This window comes from Marmota monax, unplaced genomic scaffold (genome assembly GCF_021218885.2).
Source record: "Marmota monax isolate L192 unplaced genomic scaffold, Marmota_monax_Labrador192_F-V1.1 WCK01_AAM20220418_F8-fsc00153, whole genome shotgun sequence".
Lineage (NCBI taxonomy): Eukaryota > Metazoa > Chordata > Mammalia > Rodentia > Sciuridae > Marmota > Marmota monax.
The window spans coordinates 641,754-656,227 of NW_026692146.1; the positions used below are offsets into that span (position 1 = coordinate 641,754).

At 39.7% G+C, this 14,474-nt stretch overlaps 1 protein-coding gene across 6 annotated transcripts in view; it reads right to left on the reverse strand.

The window, feature by feature from the left end:
• The window catches only part of Susd4 (sushi domain containing 4), a 187,090-nt gene that overhangs the window by 49,814 nt on the left and 122,802 nt on the right, over positions 1-14,474 (reverse strand). For all 6 annotated transcript variants that reach the window (XM_046419085.2, XM_046419076.2, XM_046419051.2 and 3 more), the window contains one exon: positions 10,924-11,136. In XM_046419085.2, the coding sequence (XP_046275041.1) occupies positions 10,924-10,987 (64 nt within the window). In that variant the 5' untranslated portion in view covers positions 10,988-11,136. The remainder of the gene's footprint in view (positions 1-10,923; positions 11,137-14,474) is intronic.

Sequence of the window (14,474 nt, forward strand, 5' to 3'; positions counted from 1 at the left end):
CTGTTCCACACCCCTCCTGGTGTAAAGAACTATCATTCCAATACAATTCGAGAGAATATCATCAGAACATCACCATTTCTTAGAATTAGGTTGCAGAAGCTGGAAGGAATCAACAAAGGCAAATTATGTTACCATAAGCATAATGTCAGGCAGAGAAATGGAGAGGCTGAGCATTAATGCTGTTTGGGAAGGCACTGACTGGAGAGAGAGGGTGCTTCAAAGAAAAAGAAGCCCCACCACATGAGGTGGTTTTGCTTCATAAGCAGGGCGGATCCAGGTTGTTTCTTTCTTTTTAAAAGGACATTGATTTTAATGGAATCTGAAGAAGCATCAGACCAAGACACTCAATACATTGGGGCTCCCAGCTAAATGTTAATGTGGAATTTTTAGTAGGACCCAGCTTAAAACCACTGAGAAAAAGCCACCGGAATGAGAGTTGGTCAAAGTCATTAGGGTAAGCATGCATCTTGTGCTTACTATTTTCCTTTAGTCTACAGAAGGAAAATATTTGTGGTTGACAAAGGCAATTAGCATGTTTGTGTTTTGTTATTTAAGTTTTTTTTTAATACCTAACACTTGGATGGTAATTCTTTGTGGGTTCTTAGCTACCCATACTCTGTAGGACTGAGACTGCTACACATTCTTCTAAGCATACATGGAACATTTACAAAGTTTGACCACACCTGGGCCATAAAGAAAATCTCAAATGACTGAAACTTTAGAGCATGTTTTCTGGCCACAATAAAATAAGAAAAAAAAATAATAGAAATTTTCTAGAATGTTTGGAAACTGAAAAATACTTTTCTAAATAATCCATGGGTCCAAAGAGAAGTAACAATAAATATAGAAAATATTTTGGCCAGGTGCAGTGGTGCATGCCTGTAATCGCAGCTATCCCAAAGACTAAGGCAGAAGGATCACAATTTTGAGGCCAGCCTTGACAAATTTACAAGATCCTGTCTCAAAAATAAAAAGTATAAAGGGATGTTGTATAGTGCCTGGTACCACTAAATAAATAATCAAACAAATTAATTTTTAAAAATAAATATTTAAAATTGAATAACAATGAAAATACTGCACATTGAAATTTATGCTATGTAGATAAAACTATAGCTACAAATTTTCCTTTAAATATACACATTAGAGGGCTGGAGATGCGGCTCAAGCGGTACCGCGCTCGCCTGGCATGCGCGGGGTGCTGGGTTCAATCCTCAGCACCACATACAAATAAAATAAAGATCTTGTGTCCACTGAAAACTGAAAATTAAATATTAAAAAATTCTCTCTCTCTTCTCTCTCTCTCTCTTAAAAAATACACATTAGAAAAAGAAATATCTAAAAATTAAGAATGTATATTTTACAGTTGATTAGGTCAACTTTGTTAATAATTTTATTCAAGTTTTTTATATCCTTATTATTTTTTCCCTCTTGCTTGTTCTATAAATTATTAAAAGAGGAGTGCTTAAAGCTCTTCCTGTGATTGTGCATTTCTCCTTAAAAGTTCTATTGATTTTTGCTTTGTAAATTTTAAGGAGTATTATTAGGTGCACACAAATTTAGCATTATCACCAAATACTCAAATTAAAAGTTCTTACACAAAAGTTTAAAAAAAAAAGGATAGGCAATTAAACCCAAAGAAAGTTCAAGGAAATAAAATAAAGAGTGAGTATGAAAGAAATAGGAAAGACACACAGGAGAGGATTGACAAAACCATAAGTTGACTTTGTGACATCAATGAAACTGAGTAAAACTGATCAAGAAACAAAGAGGGATGGCACATATAACAATGAAAAAATAATAAGCAACATCAAAACATATTCTGTTTTAAAAAATAAAAAGAATATTACAAATAACTAAGTCAAGAAATCAGAAAATTTTGGTGGAGTTGGAGTTCTAAAATAAAAAATATACAATTGACCAAGATGGACACAATAAGAAACAGAAAGTAGTCATACTTCAGAAAAATCTAAAATAAATTGAATTCAAAATGGAAAACCTTCCCACAAAGAAAACTCCAGGCCTAGGTGACTTCCCCATAAATTTCATCAAGTATTTGCAGAAGAAATTGCAGCAATCTCACAGAAATTCTTTTTTAGCGTTCTCTTCTGAAGGCCCACACCAACCTGCTTACGAGGTTGATTACGCAATCTGGCAAGAACATTATAGAAAGGGAAAATTTGAGGCCAATCCATTCGGCAACATAAAAGCAAAACTTGAAAACAAGACATTAGCAAACACAATCGAGCAATAAATTTAAAAATATGTCACAAGTAAGATGGGTTTACTTCAAGAATCCTAGGTTGATTTAACATTTGACAACCAACTAATGTGAATCACAACAGAATAAATAAAATCAAGAATTAATAAATTGGATGGACTCAAACTCAAAAGCTTCTTCTCAACAAAAGAAACAATCAATGAGGTGAACAGAGAGCCTACATTTTAGAATCAAATTTTTGCCACACACACATCAGATAGAGCACTAATCTCCAGGATATATAAATAACTCAAAAAACTTAACACCAAACAAACAACCCAATCAATAAATGGGCTAAGCAGCAGAACAGACACTTCTCAGAAGAAGATATACACTCAATCAACAAATATATTAAAAAATGTTCAACATCTCTAGCAATTAGAGAAATGCAAATCAAAACTACTCTAAGATTTCATATTATGCCAGTCAGAATGGCAGTTATCAAAAATACAGACAACAATAAGTGTTGGCAAGGATGTTGGGGGAAAAGGCACAATCATACATTTCTAGTGGGACTGCAAATTGGTGCAACCAATCTGGAAAGCAGTATGGAGATTACTTAGAAAACCTGGAATGAAACCATCATTTGTCCCAGCTATCCCACTCCTGCTCAATACCCAAAGGACTTAAAAATCAGCGTACTATAGTAATGCAGCCACATCAATGTTCATAGCAACACAATTCATAATAGTTAAACTGTGGAAGCAACCTAGATGCCCTTCAACAGGTAAAGAAACTGTGGTATATATACACAATGGAATATTACTCAGCATTAAAAGAGAATAAATTACGGCATTTTCAGGAAAATGGATAGAGTTGGAGAATATCATGCTAAGCAAAGTAAGCCAATCCCCAAAACCAAAGGCCAATGTTCTCTCTGATAAGTGAATGCTGATCCATAACAGGGAGGGGAAAGGCTTGAGAAAAATGGAGGAACTTTGACTGGGCAAAGGGGAGGGAGGAGAGGGAGGGTGCAATGAGGGCAGGCAAGATGGTGGAATGAGATGGACATCATTATCTTAGGTACATGTATGACTGCACATTTGGTGTGACGCTACATCATGTCAACCACAGAAATGTAAAGTTGTGCTACAATTATGTACAATGAATCATAACTGTATTCTGCTGTCATACATACCTAATTAAAATAAATTAATTAATTTAAAAAAAGAATATCAAACAGAACCAAGGAGAAAATTACCATCTTAATAGATGTGAAAAAGCATTTGATGAAATTCAATATTTGTTCATGATCATAAAAATTTAAAAGAACTCTCAAAATAGGAATGGAAAGAAACATCCTTAATATAATAAAAGATATCTTTTTAAAAAATCTGTCACAATAATATGGAAGGCATCCCATTTAAGATTGGGACTAACACAGTGAGGTTCACTCTTGCTCCTTGTATTCAGCATTATACAGAGTTCCTAACCAAAGCAGGAGTGCAAGAAAAGGAAACAAAAAGTCAGAAAAAACAAAAGTTGTACTCTTCACACATCACACAACTACATATGTGATAAAATCCCAAAGAATTCAGTCAAATTGGCAATGAGTTTATCATACATGAATTCCACATGTGACCAATTTTTATTTTGGGGGTACTAGGGATTGAAATAGGGGTGCTCAACCATTGAGTCATATCCCCAGCCCTTTTTCGTATTTTATTTAGAGACAGGTTCTCACTGAATTGCTTAGGGCCTCACTAAATTGTGGAGGCTGGCTTTGAACTCGTGATCCTCCTGTTTCAGCCTCCCAAGCTGCTAGGATTACAGGCATGCACCACCATGCCCAGCTCATATATGACCTATTTTAAAAACAAAATATAAAATAATTATCCTCAAAAACAATTTTTTTTATTTCTAAGCATAAATCTAATAAAAGACATCTATGTAAGATATGTATACAGAAAACTATAAGATACCGGGGTAGAAAAATAGTAAAGGACCTAAATAAATGGAATAATCCATGTTCCTCAATTGAGAAAACTCATATTGCAAAAGCATTATCCCCCCCCTGTAATTTAACTGTAATCCAGTACAATCATATTAAAAATTCAAACTTATCTTGACGATTGACATGCTGATTCTAAGATTCATGTGGAAATGCAAAATAACAAGAGTCAAGACACTCTTGAAGAAGAGCGAGAGGGAAACTGGCCCTACCAGAGTTTAAGACTTATTATAGAGCTACAATCACACTGATGTAAAGACAGACAATAAAACATCACAGAAAGTCCTGAACCAGGACCTCCATCTTACAACAAGACAAAATCATCATTCTAATGACGAGTGCCGGATTGTATGATAGACATTGTGACCTATGTCACTAGACATGTTTGAGATTTAAATGTGAAAGGCAAAATGGTAAGGTTCTAAGAAGACTACATAAGAGAATGTCTTTGTCAGAGTAGAAAACCATCTTTTTTTTTTAACAAGACAGAATAAATCTTTAAAAGCTCCAGAATAAAGAAAAAGATGGATTAATTTCACTACATTAAAACTAAAATCTGTTCATCAAATGGCACTAATGATAAAAGAAGTAAAAACCTAAGCCACAGGACAAATCTTCAACATTTACACAATCAACAAAGAACTTACATCCAGTATATACAAAAACTCCTAAAAATCAAAAAGGAAAAGACAACTGATAAGGAGGCAAGTGAATTAAAGAGGCACTTCCAAGAAAGAATAAAAGCTGGCCATTAAACACTACCCACCAGGGAAATGTACATTAAATCCAGAAGTACCACCCGATGGCTAAAATACTGACAACACCAAGTATTGGGAAGGAGCAAATTCCACTCTTGGGAGTGTCAATCAGTACAACCTCTTTGGGAAACTGGCACTACCTATTAACACTGGACATACACATATCCTATGCCTCAGCAGTTCCATTCTGGTGTAGTCAAGAGAAATGAGAGCATATACATATACACCAGCAGGTATATTCAAGTATGTTCAGAGTGGTACTATGTGTAACAGAAGCCAATTGGAAACGCTCTAAATTTCCATTAACATTAGAAAGTTCAAATTATGCTATATTTATATATTAGAACACTAAGCAGGCTGAGGATATAGCTCTGTTGTGGAGTACTTGCCTAGCCTGTGTGAGGCCCTGAATTAGATTTCTGGCACCAAAATAAATAAATAAATAAATAAAAATAGAAATGATCAGAGTAGTCAGAAGTGGTGATGCATTCCTATAATCCCAGTGGCATGGGAAGCTAAGGCAGGAGAATCATGAGCCTCAGCAACTTAGCAAGGCCCTATCGCTTTAAAAAAAAAAAAAAAGTCCTGGGATGTGGCTCAGTGGTTGAATGCTCCTAGGTTCAATCTCTGGTACCAAAAAAAAAAAAAAAAAAGATCAGACTACAACTGCAGGCAATGATATGTATTGATTTCATAAGCATAAAGTAAATCAGACATAAAATAATCTCTATGCTATTACCCCATGTATATGAACTCAAAAATAAGGCAAAAGTAAACTTGAAATAGCATCACGTTTAGGAGCACATGTTCTCAAGCCAGGTGATTACAACAGGAAGTGAGTGCTAGCTCTCAGGAAGGGGAGGGGGGCAGTGATGGGGAGTGGGCTTCTGGGGAGCCATCAGTGTCCCATTTCTTGGATAAAGGTGACATTGGTATTGCTTTGCAATAGTTCATTGGACTGTTTGGTTTTATGAACTTTCTAGTGTAAGTATTATATTTCATTATTTTTACTGTGTGTGTGTGTGTGTGTGTGTGTGTGTGTGTGTGTTGTACTAGGGATTGAACCTACAGCCTCACATATGCTAGGCAAGCGGCAAGCGGCAAGCTCTATACTACTGAGCTAAACCCCCCAATGCTATTCCATTAATTTTAAAAAGGCTAAAACAACAACAGAAAAATTAATCCAAAAGGGAAAACAAGGAAATTCACTGAAAATTTAACCATCTCTCCCAATTCCATTGGAGCCTTTGGGTCTGGCAATTAGAGTGCTTAACAGAATATTAGGGAATGAATGACTAAATATATTGGAGTGGCACTAAAATTCTTAAAGGCATTTAAAAACATTAATTATTTGTCAAAAGATTTCAAGAAGGCCATTTGACTTCTAAATGTAGATTATGTAGATTGGTGGAAAAAATTGGGTTTGGCTTAGAATTTCACTCTAGAGGAAAAAGCTTTCTGATTTCCTGTTTTTCTCTTGATAAACACAATTTTTATTTTTAAAGAAAGTTTGAGGTCACTTTCCATTTTTTTTTTTTGCAAAGTAGCCTTATGTTGCACAACAAAGAAGTGATAGAAAGCAACGTGTGGCCAGAAGTGAGCCCACTCTCATGGGCTGAGGACTTACAGAGCTACCCCACTTCCTGATGCTCTGCTTGTGGAGTGCCCATGGCAAATACCTCAAGATGCTGCTGAGGCCCGCCTGCAGGTGCTTGCTAAATTTAGATTCCTAGTGCATAAAAAGCTTTGAGCTTGGCACCTGGAAGTGTGCTTCATTCACACACCCCTGGGGCAATTCCCGTGAAGTCAAACATCAAGATGCACCCTCTGATGGGATATGCAAGGCCAGTCTCTCTGATTATGTAGACTGAAGACAGCAGTCAAAATGTAAAGGTTGGCTCAAAATTTAACAACTCCCAGCCCATCTCTGAGGAGCTGTGTCAGCCAAGTGTAATTAGATTCAAATCTGAGCAGGTTGGGGAGGGGGGAACTCTGCACACTGAAGCCTCTGGCTCTTGAGACTCAGTGTGGGCCTCAGAGGAGGTCTGAATTAATACCTAACAGACTCACAAGATGCTGACCGGGGAGCCAGGATCAGCCCTGAACTGCTGCAGACTGTCAAGAGAGAAGATGAATTCCACTTGAGATAGGGTTGGAAAGACTTCCGTGGGGGTAGCCCTGCATTTTTCATCAGCAGTCAACCTAATTCTGGGCTGTTTCAGCTGTGAATTTGTGAAAAACCATTTTCTGGGGATCTCTGCAGTCAGCTTGGTGTCCAAGGTTGCTACCAATCATTGCGTGACCTTTACACACAATCTGAGAAGGATCTGAGCATGTGCTCATGTTGTTGTTGTTCTCCGTTTGCCTAATAACTCTCTAAAAATTCTCTTTAAAGCCACCCCCACCTCCAGGGCTTGGGTACAGACAGGGCGGGATCTTAGCACTCCTGTGATGTGGAAGAGCCTGTGCCACAGCGGGTTAAGGAGTGACGCTGCTCTAATTTGAACCTTCCCTCTGCACTTACAGGGCTGGTTGCTTAGACTTGAGAACCCTGCCTGTGGCAGTCCAGCTGTCATCCTGCAATAATGATAACTGATCATTTCTGTCACTTATCTTTACTGCATCTGCCCCAGTCTGACCTGACCTTATTTCCTCTGGATATTTTTTTCAAGTCATGACCACATTTAAGTTAAAGAAATCTTTTTTAAAAGCAAAAACCAAAATCACACTGAAGGGAGGGAGGATAGGCATACAGTAACTTCTCTAACCACAGCATAAGAAATGTCAGTGACCCTGAGGGCAGGCAGAGGCACCCTTCTGCTCTTTCCCCACCTTAGAAGATGGAAAATGAGAAGAGACTATCTTAAGGGAAGATAGGCAAATATTTGCCCTTGTGGGCAGAGTCTGTCGTTTTTGATAACTCCTATCTACAGCAACAAGAAAGAAATTTTAGATGATAGAAAACACACATGAGAAGAGAAGGGTGCTAAATAAAACATTTTTAAAGCATCCATCTGTTTTGGCGAAGCTTCTGGAGCTGGGAGATGATTTGCCTTAATATATGAGTACCTGTAAAAAGGACTAAGACTACCCTGCTTTTGAAAAATGCCTGCACCCCACAGTTTTGATGAATAAAGGAGTTAGCTGCCAACTTTATTGCCAGCTCTAGTTGGGTCAAGTTGGATCTTTTAATTGAAAACTTATAGTGTAATAATAAAACTTAAACTCACATTGCACCTTTTCCCCAGGAAGCTTCTTAACATCAAATTATTCATCTTTTATAGCAATTCTGGTCAGGTCTATGGGAGCTAATATATTTTAGTAAGTACTTTACTGCTTCATGAATGAATGAGATTTTTTTTCTCTTTCATGGAAGGAACTAGTAAAAAGAAGGGTTAAGCAAGGAGACACCACTGTGGCGAGGACAGCTCTCCTCCTGGGTTCTATGCCACCGTTAGCTGCAATCAGGTAGGTAACTGAATGGGGTTCCTGGGTGCTGTTGGAATTGCCCTGAGAGCTCTTAGAAATAACCCTGCCTGGGCTTCCACTAAACAGAGTCTCTTGTAATGGGTTCCTGGCACTTTTATTTTTAAAAGTTCTGCACATGATTCTGACCTGGAAGGAGATCTAAATACACATTTTCAACAAGTTTTGATGCAGGCCATTTTTGGAATACATTTCAAGGAATTGTGCCCTGCACAAACAGGTCGTTACCAAGCATGTCAACAGAGGCCACCTCCCAAAGGGGGTGCAGGCCTGGGGTGATTTTGCTACGTGTCACTTGCTTCATTGTCTCTCTTCCTTACCTATAGAACTTGGTTCCTCTTCCCAGGAAAAATCATCCTTGGTTAGGAGATGAACATCCTGGAAAGCACACATCTGAATCTGAATCCTAACTCTTCCATTACCTATGAGACCATGGGGAATCTAGCCTCTCTGCCCCTTCGCTTTCCTGTCTATAAAATAAGGTACTAGAACCTACTTTGTTGCTATAGTAATTAAAGAAGATACTGTATAATAAGCAGAGGTACCCAGTCTATATGCTAGATACCTCCTTAAAACAATGCAGTCTTGTTGGGGAAAAAAAAAATAAAGGGAATGTGCAGACGTGTTGGGGATGGTAGGGTGCAGGAACGGTGCCCAGAGAGGCTGTGGCTTTACTGACTGGAGGGCAAAAGGCATGTTCCGAACTAATGTTTAGCTGTTCCTCCTCATTCAACCCCTGCCTCCCTGAATCCCTGTTCATCTATATCAGCATCCCCAAACACATAACAAGGGCCACTCAATTCACCGTAATGCCCTACAGATAACTCTGACTCACCTGCACTGACACTATTAACTATGGCTAGAACAATTATAAAGTATGTACTAAGCCAATCAGGAGTATGGGATTAAAAAAATACATATGAGCCTTCCTTGAGTGTGAATGATTTTTCCAAAATTTTCCTAACTGATGGCTGGAGCCTATACCTTAACTGGAATGCAGAGACCTGGATTCCCCTTTGGGGACCTGGGGCCTTGGTTCAGGTTGCATAATAAATGAGCTGGCTCCTCCTAGTCCCTCCTAGCACATTTAGGGCTAAACCAGGCACACAGACCCATAGAATAGAAGCCTTCCACTCCAAGGATTTCTCAGTCCTTTTCTTGGAATTACTATACAGCTTATGGAGTTGGGAAGAAGCTCATCTAAAAAGTGATCAACTCCCTGCCACCCCATGATGATCAAATAACAGAAGGCCTTCATCTTTGGGTGATATTCAGGAAGGCTATTCTGGTTTTCTTTGTTACCTAATGTCCCTGCATTGCCTGAGTTTTAAGCACTGGGTATCTTTGGCCATAGGTTTTGGCAGGGAGGTGTATTTGGAAGCAACAAGTAAACTCTTAATTAAATACAATCATATGCATGCATGGGCTGCATGCAAGTGGAAAAGGTGAATTTATTTTTAAAAACTCTAAATCCATATTATATTAATTTTGGCATACATATATTTAAATATGTATATACATGCACACATATATATCTTGAAAATAAAAGCAAAGATAGCAAGTACTTGAAGAGCAAGACACCATCTTACTCATCCTTTACAATTTCCATGAGGAAAAGCATAATAGATACTTTTAAAATGCTTGTCAGTTTAAATTATTTAAATCGTTTCATAAAAGAAATATACACTAAGTCACAATAATTGCAGACATATCATTGCTAGAAGCTCCCTCCCAAGGTAAACTCAATAATGATGTCAGGAGAATCTGAAACTAGTTCCTAATGAACTCAATGAAATAGAAGTTCTATGCCTTATGGAAATTTGGGGCTAGAATTAATTCTTGATTCATGCCTGTTCCAAGTTCAGCCTTGTCCTCTGCGATACATAACCAACCACTTGGCATCCCAATTAGTTAAACACAGTGCATTTTTTAGAACTTTAAATGTGTCCACATTAAGTAAAAGCAAAATGTATATTAAGTTGTTTTGACCAATGGACTTAGGGTAATTTCCAGGAGTAAATGAATATCTTGACACCACCAATACATTTCAGGATAATTGCTAGAAATAAATGTCTCCCGTGTCAATCTGCTCTGCTTGTCACAGTTCTTTCTTAAATGAATCACATCTAACACAGAACTGATAAGTAGTAATTGATTTAATCCTCTGAGTAATGTATATCTTCTGTATCACTAAATATAGTTTTGGTACAATATATGTACTGCACTTTTTATTGAGTAACGTGAAAATGAGTGCTGAGTTGGCAGCCTAATTATAAATAGCCCTAATGTTATCTGAGTTGCTCTCTTGCATTTACAAAAATGGTGATAAAGTGGATTGTAATTGACTATTTCTTTTAATGCTGAGATTAATCTATCCCCTGCCCCAGCCCTCACTGAACATTTTTGCTTTTCCATTATCAGGCAGGTTTAGCCAGAAGAAGAGAGAGAAGAGACTGAGGTGAGCACTTTACCTTCTTGCACACAGATGGGTCTATCGCTTGGGATCCAGCCCAGGGTTCCATTAAGATGTTTCATACACAGTCTCTTTGTAGAGCCCTTCAGCTTGAATCCGTCTTGGCAGTGAAATCGGGTTACAGAGCTTTCAAAGAAAACCCCTCCGCTGGGAGTCCTGAAGCCATTCTCTGGGACTCCTGGGTCAGCACACACATGAAGGTCATCGAACCCTGCATTGACAGGGAAGAAAAGGTCTTTGAATACATTCTTCTGATGCCAAGGGTCTTCCTCCTAATTTAGTATACCCTAAATATAAATGGCAGATACTACATTGATTCATACACCTTGGACCACTCCAACTACACCAACAACAGAGCCAAGAGTATAAATATTTCAGTGCCTGTCTCATTGGCTAGGAGAGGCCAAGGATACGGAAGTGTCTTCTGTGTGCATAATGCTCCATATGAACCCTCAAAGGTAAGGAATGGAAACTTCTGAGCTCTATGAAGACATAATACTCTATTTTCTTTCAAAATCAATGGAAAAATCCTTATTGAACAGATACCAAGAACCAGCCTGCATCCCAAACTGGACACCATTAACATTTGGCAAAGGATGGGGGCTGGGGATTTAGCTCAGTTGGTACAGTGCTTGCCTCACATGCAAAAAGCCCTGGGTTCAATCCCTAGCAACATACACATACATACAGAGAGAGAGAGAGAGAGAGAGAGAGAGAGAGAGAGGCGCCATGCAAATATTTGGTAGAGGAGTCTCACCCCAGGCCAGGGCTCTTGGAGAATTTACAAGTGGAATGAGCAATGGGAACATGAGGTGAAGGGATAATTCTATAAACTGGATTGACTACTATGCTGATGCTGATCCCCATTTTCTTTCTTTTAAAAAGCAAATCACCTGCAGCCCTGCCTGGCTTAAGCCAATAAGACATGCTACAGTCCTCAGCAAACAACCTGCTATCTGCAGGAGAAATGCAGACCCAAAAGGCTCCTCCTTGCCCATAAGAACACAAATTACCCTGAACAGGAGGATTTTTGTGACCCTTACATGGACCAGATTTCAGAACTCAGGGAGATAGGATAATTGGAAGTAAAGCCCCTTAGCCATAAAATCTGTAAGAACAAGTTCCAATTAGAACCAGTCAGCATGGGCCAAAGTGATCCAGAGTTATCTTGGATCTTTAGCATGTAATTATAATAGTAAAACCTCCCCTCTGTGGGAGTAAGACCATGTGCAATGGGGACTTGAAAGTCTGATGCAATCCTGCTATCAGTCAAAAGGCAGAGGTGGACCTGGTTGGGACTGTATGAAAACTTACAGCATCCCCCAGAAAAACTGGAGGGCATGAGAAGTGCACCATTCTTCTCTTCTGAGAGGACCCACTCTCTTCCTTGAGAGTGTTCCTCTTTTCTTTTTCCTATCCCTTCTAATAAACTCATGCCAGCTACTACACTTGACAAGTCTGACATCTTTCCAGTGAGATCACAAGAACTTTTAACTGAGACTGTGACTGCTTTGGCTCTATGGAAGGCCTTGCCTAGAAACACCTGGTTCTAGCAGCTGCTCCGATATAAGACTTATAAGGAATCTGATCCTATTTAATATCCTGTTCTTTCAAAAAATCCTCAGCTGAGGCTAAATTTTTCCCCACTCCAACCCGTGTGTGCTGGTGTAAGACTAACCTGCTTTCCTCCCCACCTGGCATCATGACTCTAGACACCATGCAACACAGGAGATATGGAGATGACAGGATGTCCAGAAGTCACTGGATGAGGAATTGTGGAATGAGTGAATGGCCAAAAAAGAAGGCAGGAGAAAAGACAGCATCCATATCTGTCACTCACAAGTATTAAACATGAGCAGGTCTGATATCTTATCAAACTGAGGACAGGTTCACAAAGGAGACATCATCCAGCCTTCTCAGCAGCTGCTCCCACCATATCTGGATTGAGCACCCCAGTAGTGTAAGTTGTGTTCCATCCCAACAGAGAGGTATTGGAAAGGCATTAAATAATGGCTTCATGTTTATATTTTGAGGGACTGTGCTTCCTAAATGATGAGTGCCAACGATTTCCTCCAGTCTCTGCAGAGATGGGCAAACTCATGGTGCATCCTTTTAAATGGTGGTACTGAGGTGGCCAAATCAGCAGCAATGATTTCACCACAGCCTAGAAAGCCAAAAAGCACATTTGTTCAGAGCCCTGAAATCTGAGTGGTCTGAATATTTCTGGCAGACTTTGGGAGAAAGTCATTCTCACTCATGCTATTAAGTCAGATACAACCAGTCTCTGCTTTGCAATGTGGAAGTGGGGTATATGTATCAGTCGATGGGGGGCCATGGAAGGGCTGTATCAGAGGATGGGGTAGACTTCTGGAAGATCTCCAGCCGAATCCTTAGGATGAGCAGATATGGTCCAGCCAGACAGAAGAAAGGGCACCATGGGTACAGGTCAGAAGATATGGTGTGGGGAAGTTACTAAGAACATTTCAGGAAAGAGATGGTTCTACAAGGCTGTAGGTGAGGCCCTGTAGATAATGGAAGGCAAAGAGTTGGAGGCTATGTGTTAGCTCAGAGTTTATACTTGATGCATGGGAGGGGGATATGGGGGACAAGTATGGAGTTTTGTACAGGAACATGATTAGATCAGACTTGCATTGTAGAACAATCTCTCTGGTACCCATGTGGAGAACTGATGGGTATAGACCAGGCAGGGGATGGGAAATCATCTGAATTGACTCCCAGGCCACAAGCTTCAACTCACAATCATGGGGCGATTTTGTTAAAAGACAGACGAGCTAAACCAGGCTCTCTTTGGGTGGAAGGGGGTCAACGGCCTGCAGTTTTACAGAGTTCTTCATATGACTCTTGGACAGCAAGGTCAGCACCTGTCTGAGGGTCAGTACCTACTGCCATCATCCAGGGGAGAACTTGTGAACCAGAGGAAAGAGAAGCAGTGGAATGGACAGGGCCTTGAAAGACATGAAGAACACAGTCACAAACCCTGGTGGTCAGTTGGATGGGGACTTGATCAGGGGAGGGAATTAGAAGAGAGACATTTAAGATAGTCTATAATCAGGATGGCAAGACAGGATGATGAGGGAACCTTGGGAGAAGGATAAGGAGGTCTAGGGAGAAGGATAAGAAGCTCAGGGGGCACAGGGAATCCAAGTTTTGGGGAACACCCAGATAGTGTCTGGCTATCAGCTGGAGAATGAGCCTAAAGGTCCTCAGTACCCTGAGCTGCATTTATGCACAGGTGGTAGTTGAAGGCCTAGGTGGGTACGGCATGAGACTAGCTCCTGGGACTAGCACAGCATGAGAGCAGGAGCAGCTGAGGACACATAATTAAGGGGCACCCATGGAAGACATGGAGAATCAAGGGCCATCCAGAAGGAAGACCCAACTGGGGTCTCAGAAATAAGAGAAAGCACTTCAGGAAGGAATGGGATGCTGAGTCAGATGTCACCCACTGGTCAGGTAAGCAAAGGTCAAGAGCATCCACTAGCTAAAGACAGAACACTGGAACCACTCTTCAGGCAGCTTAAAGAACAG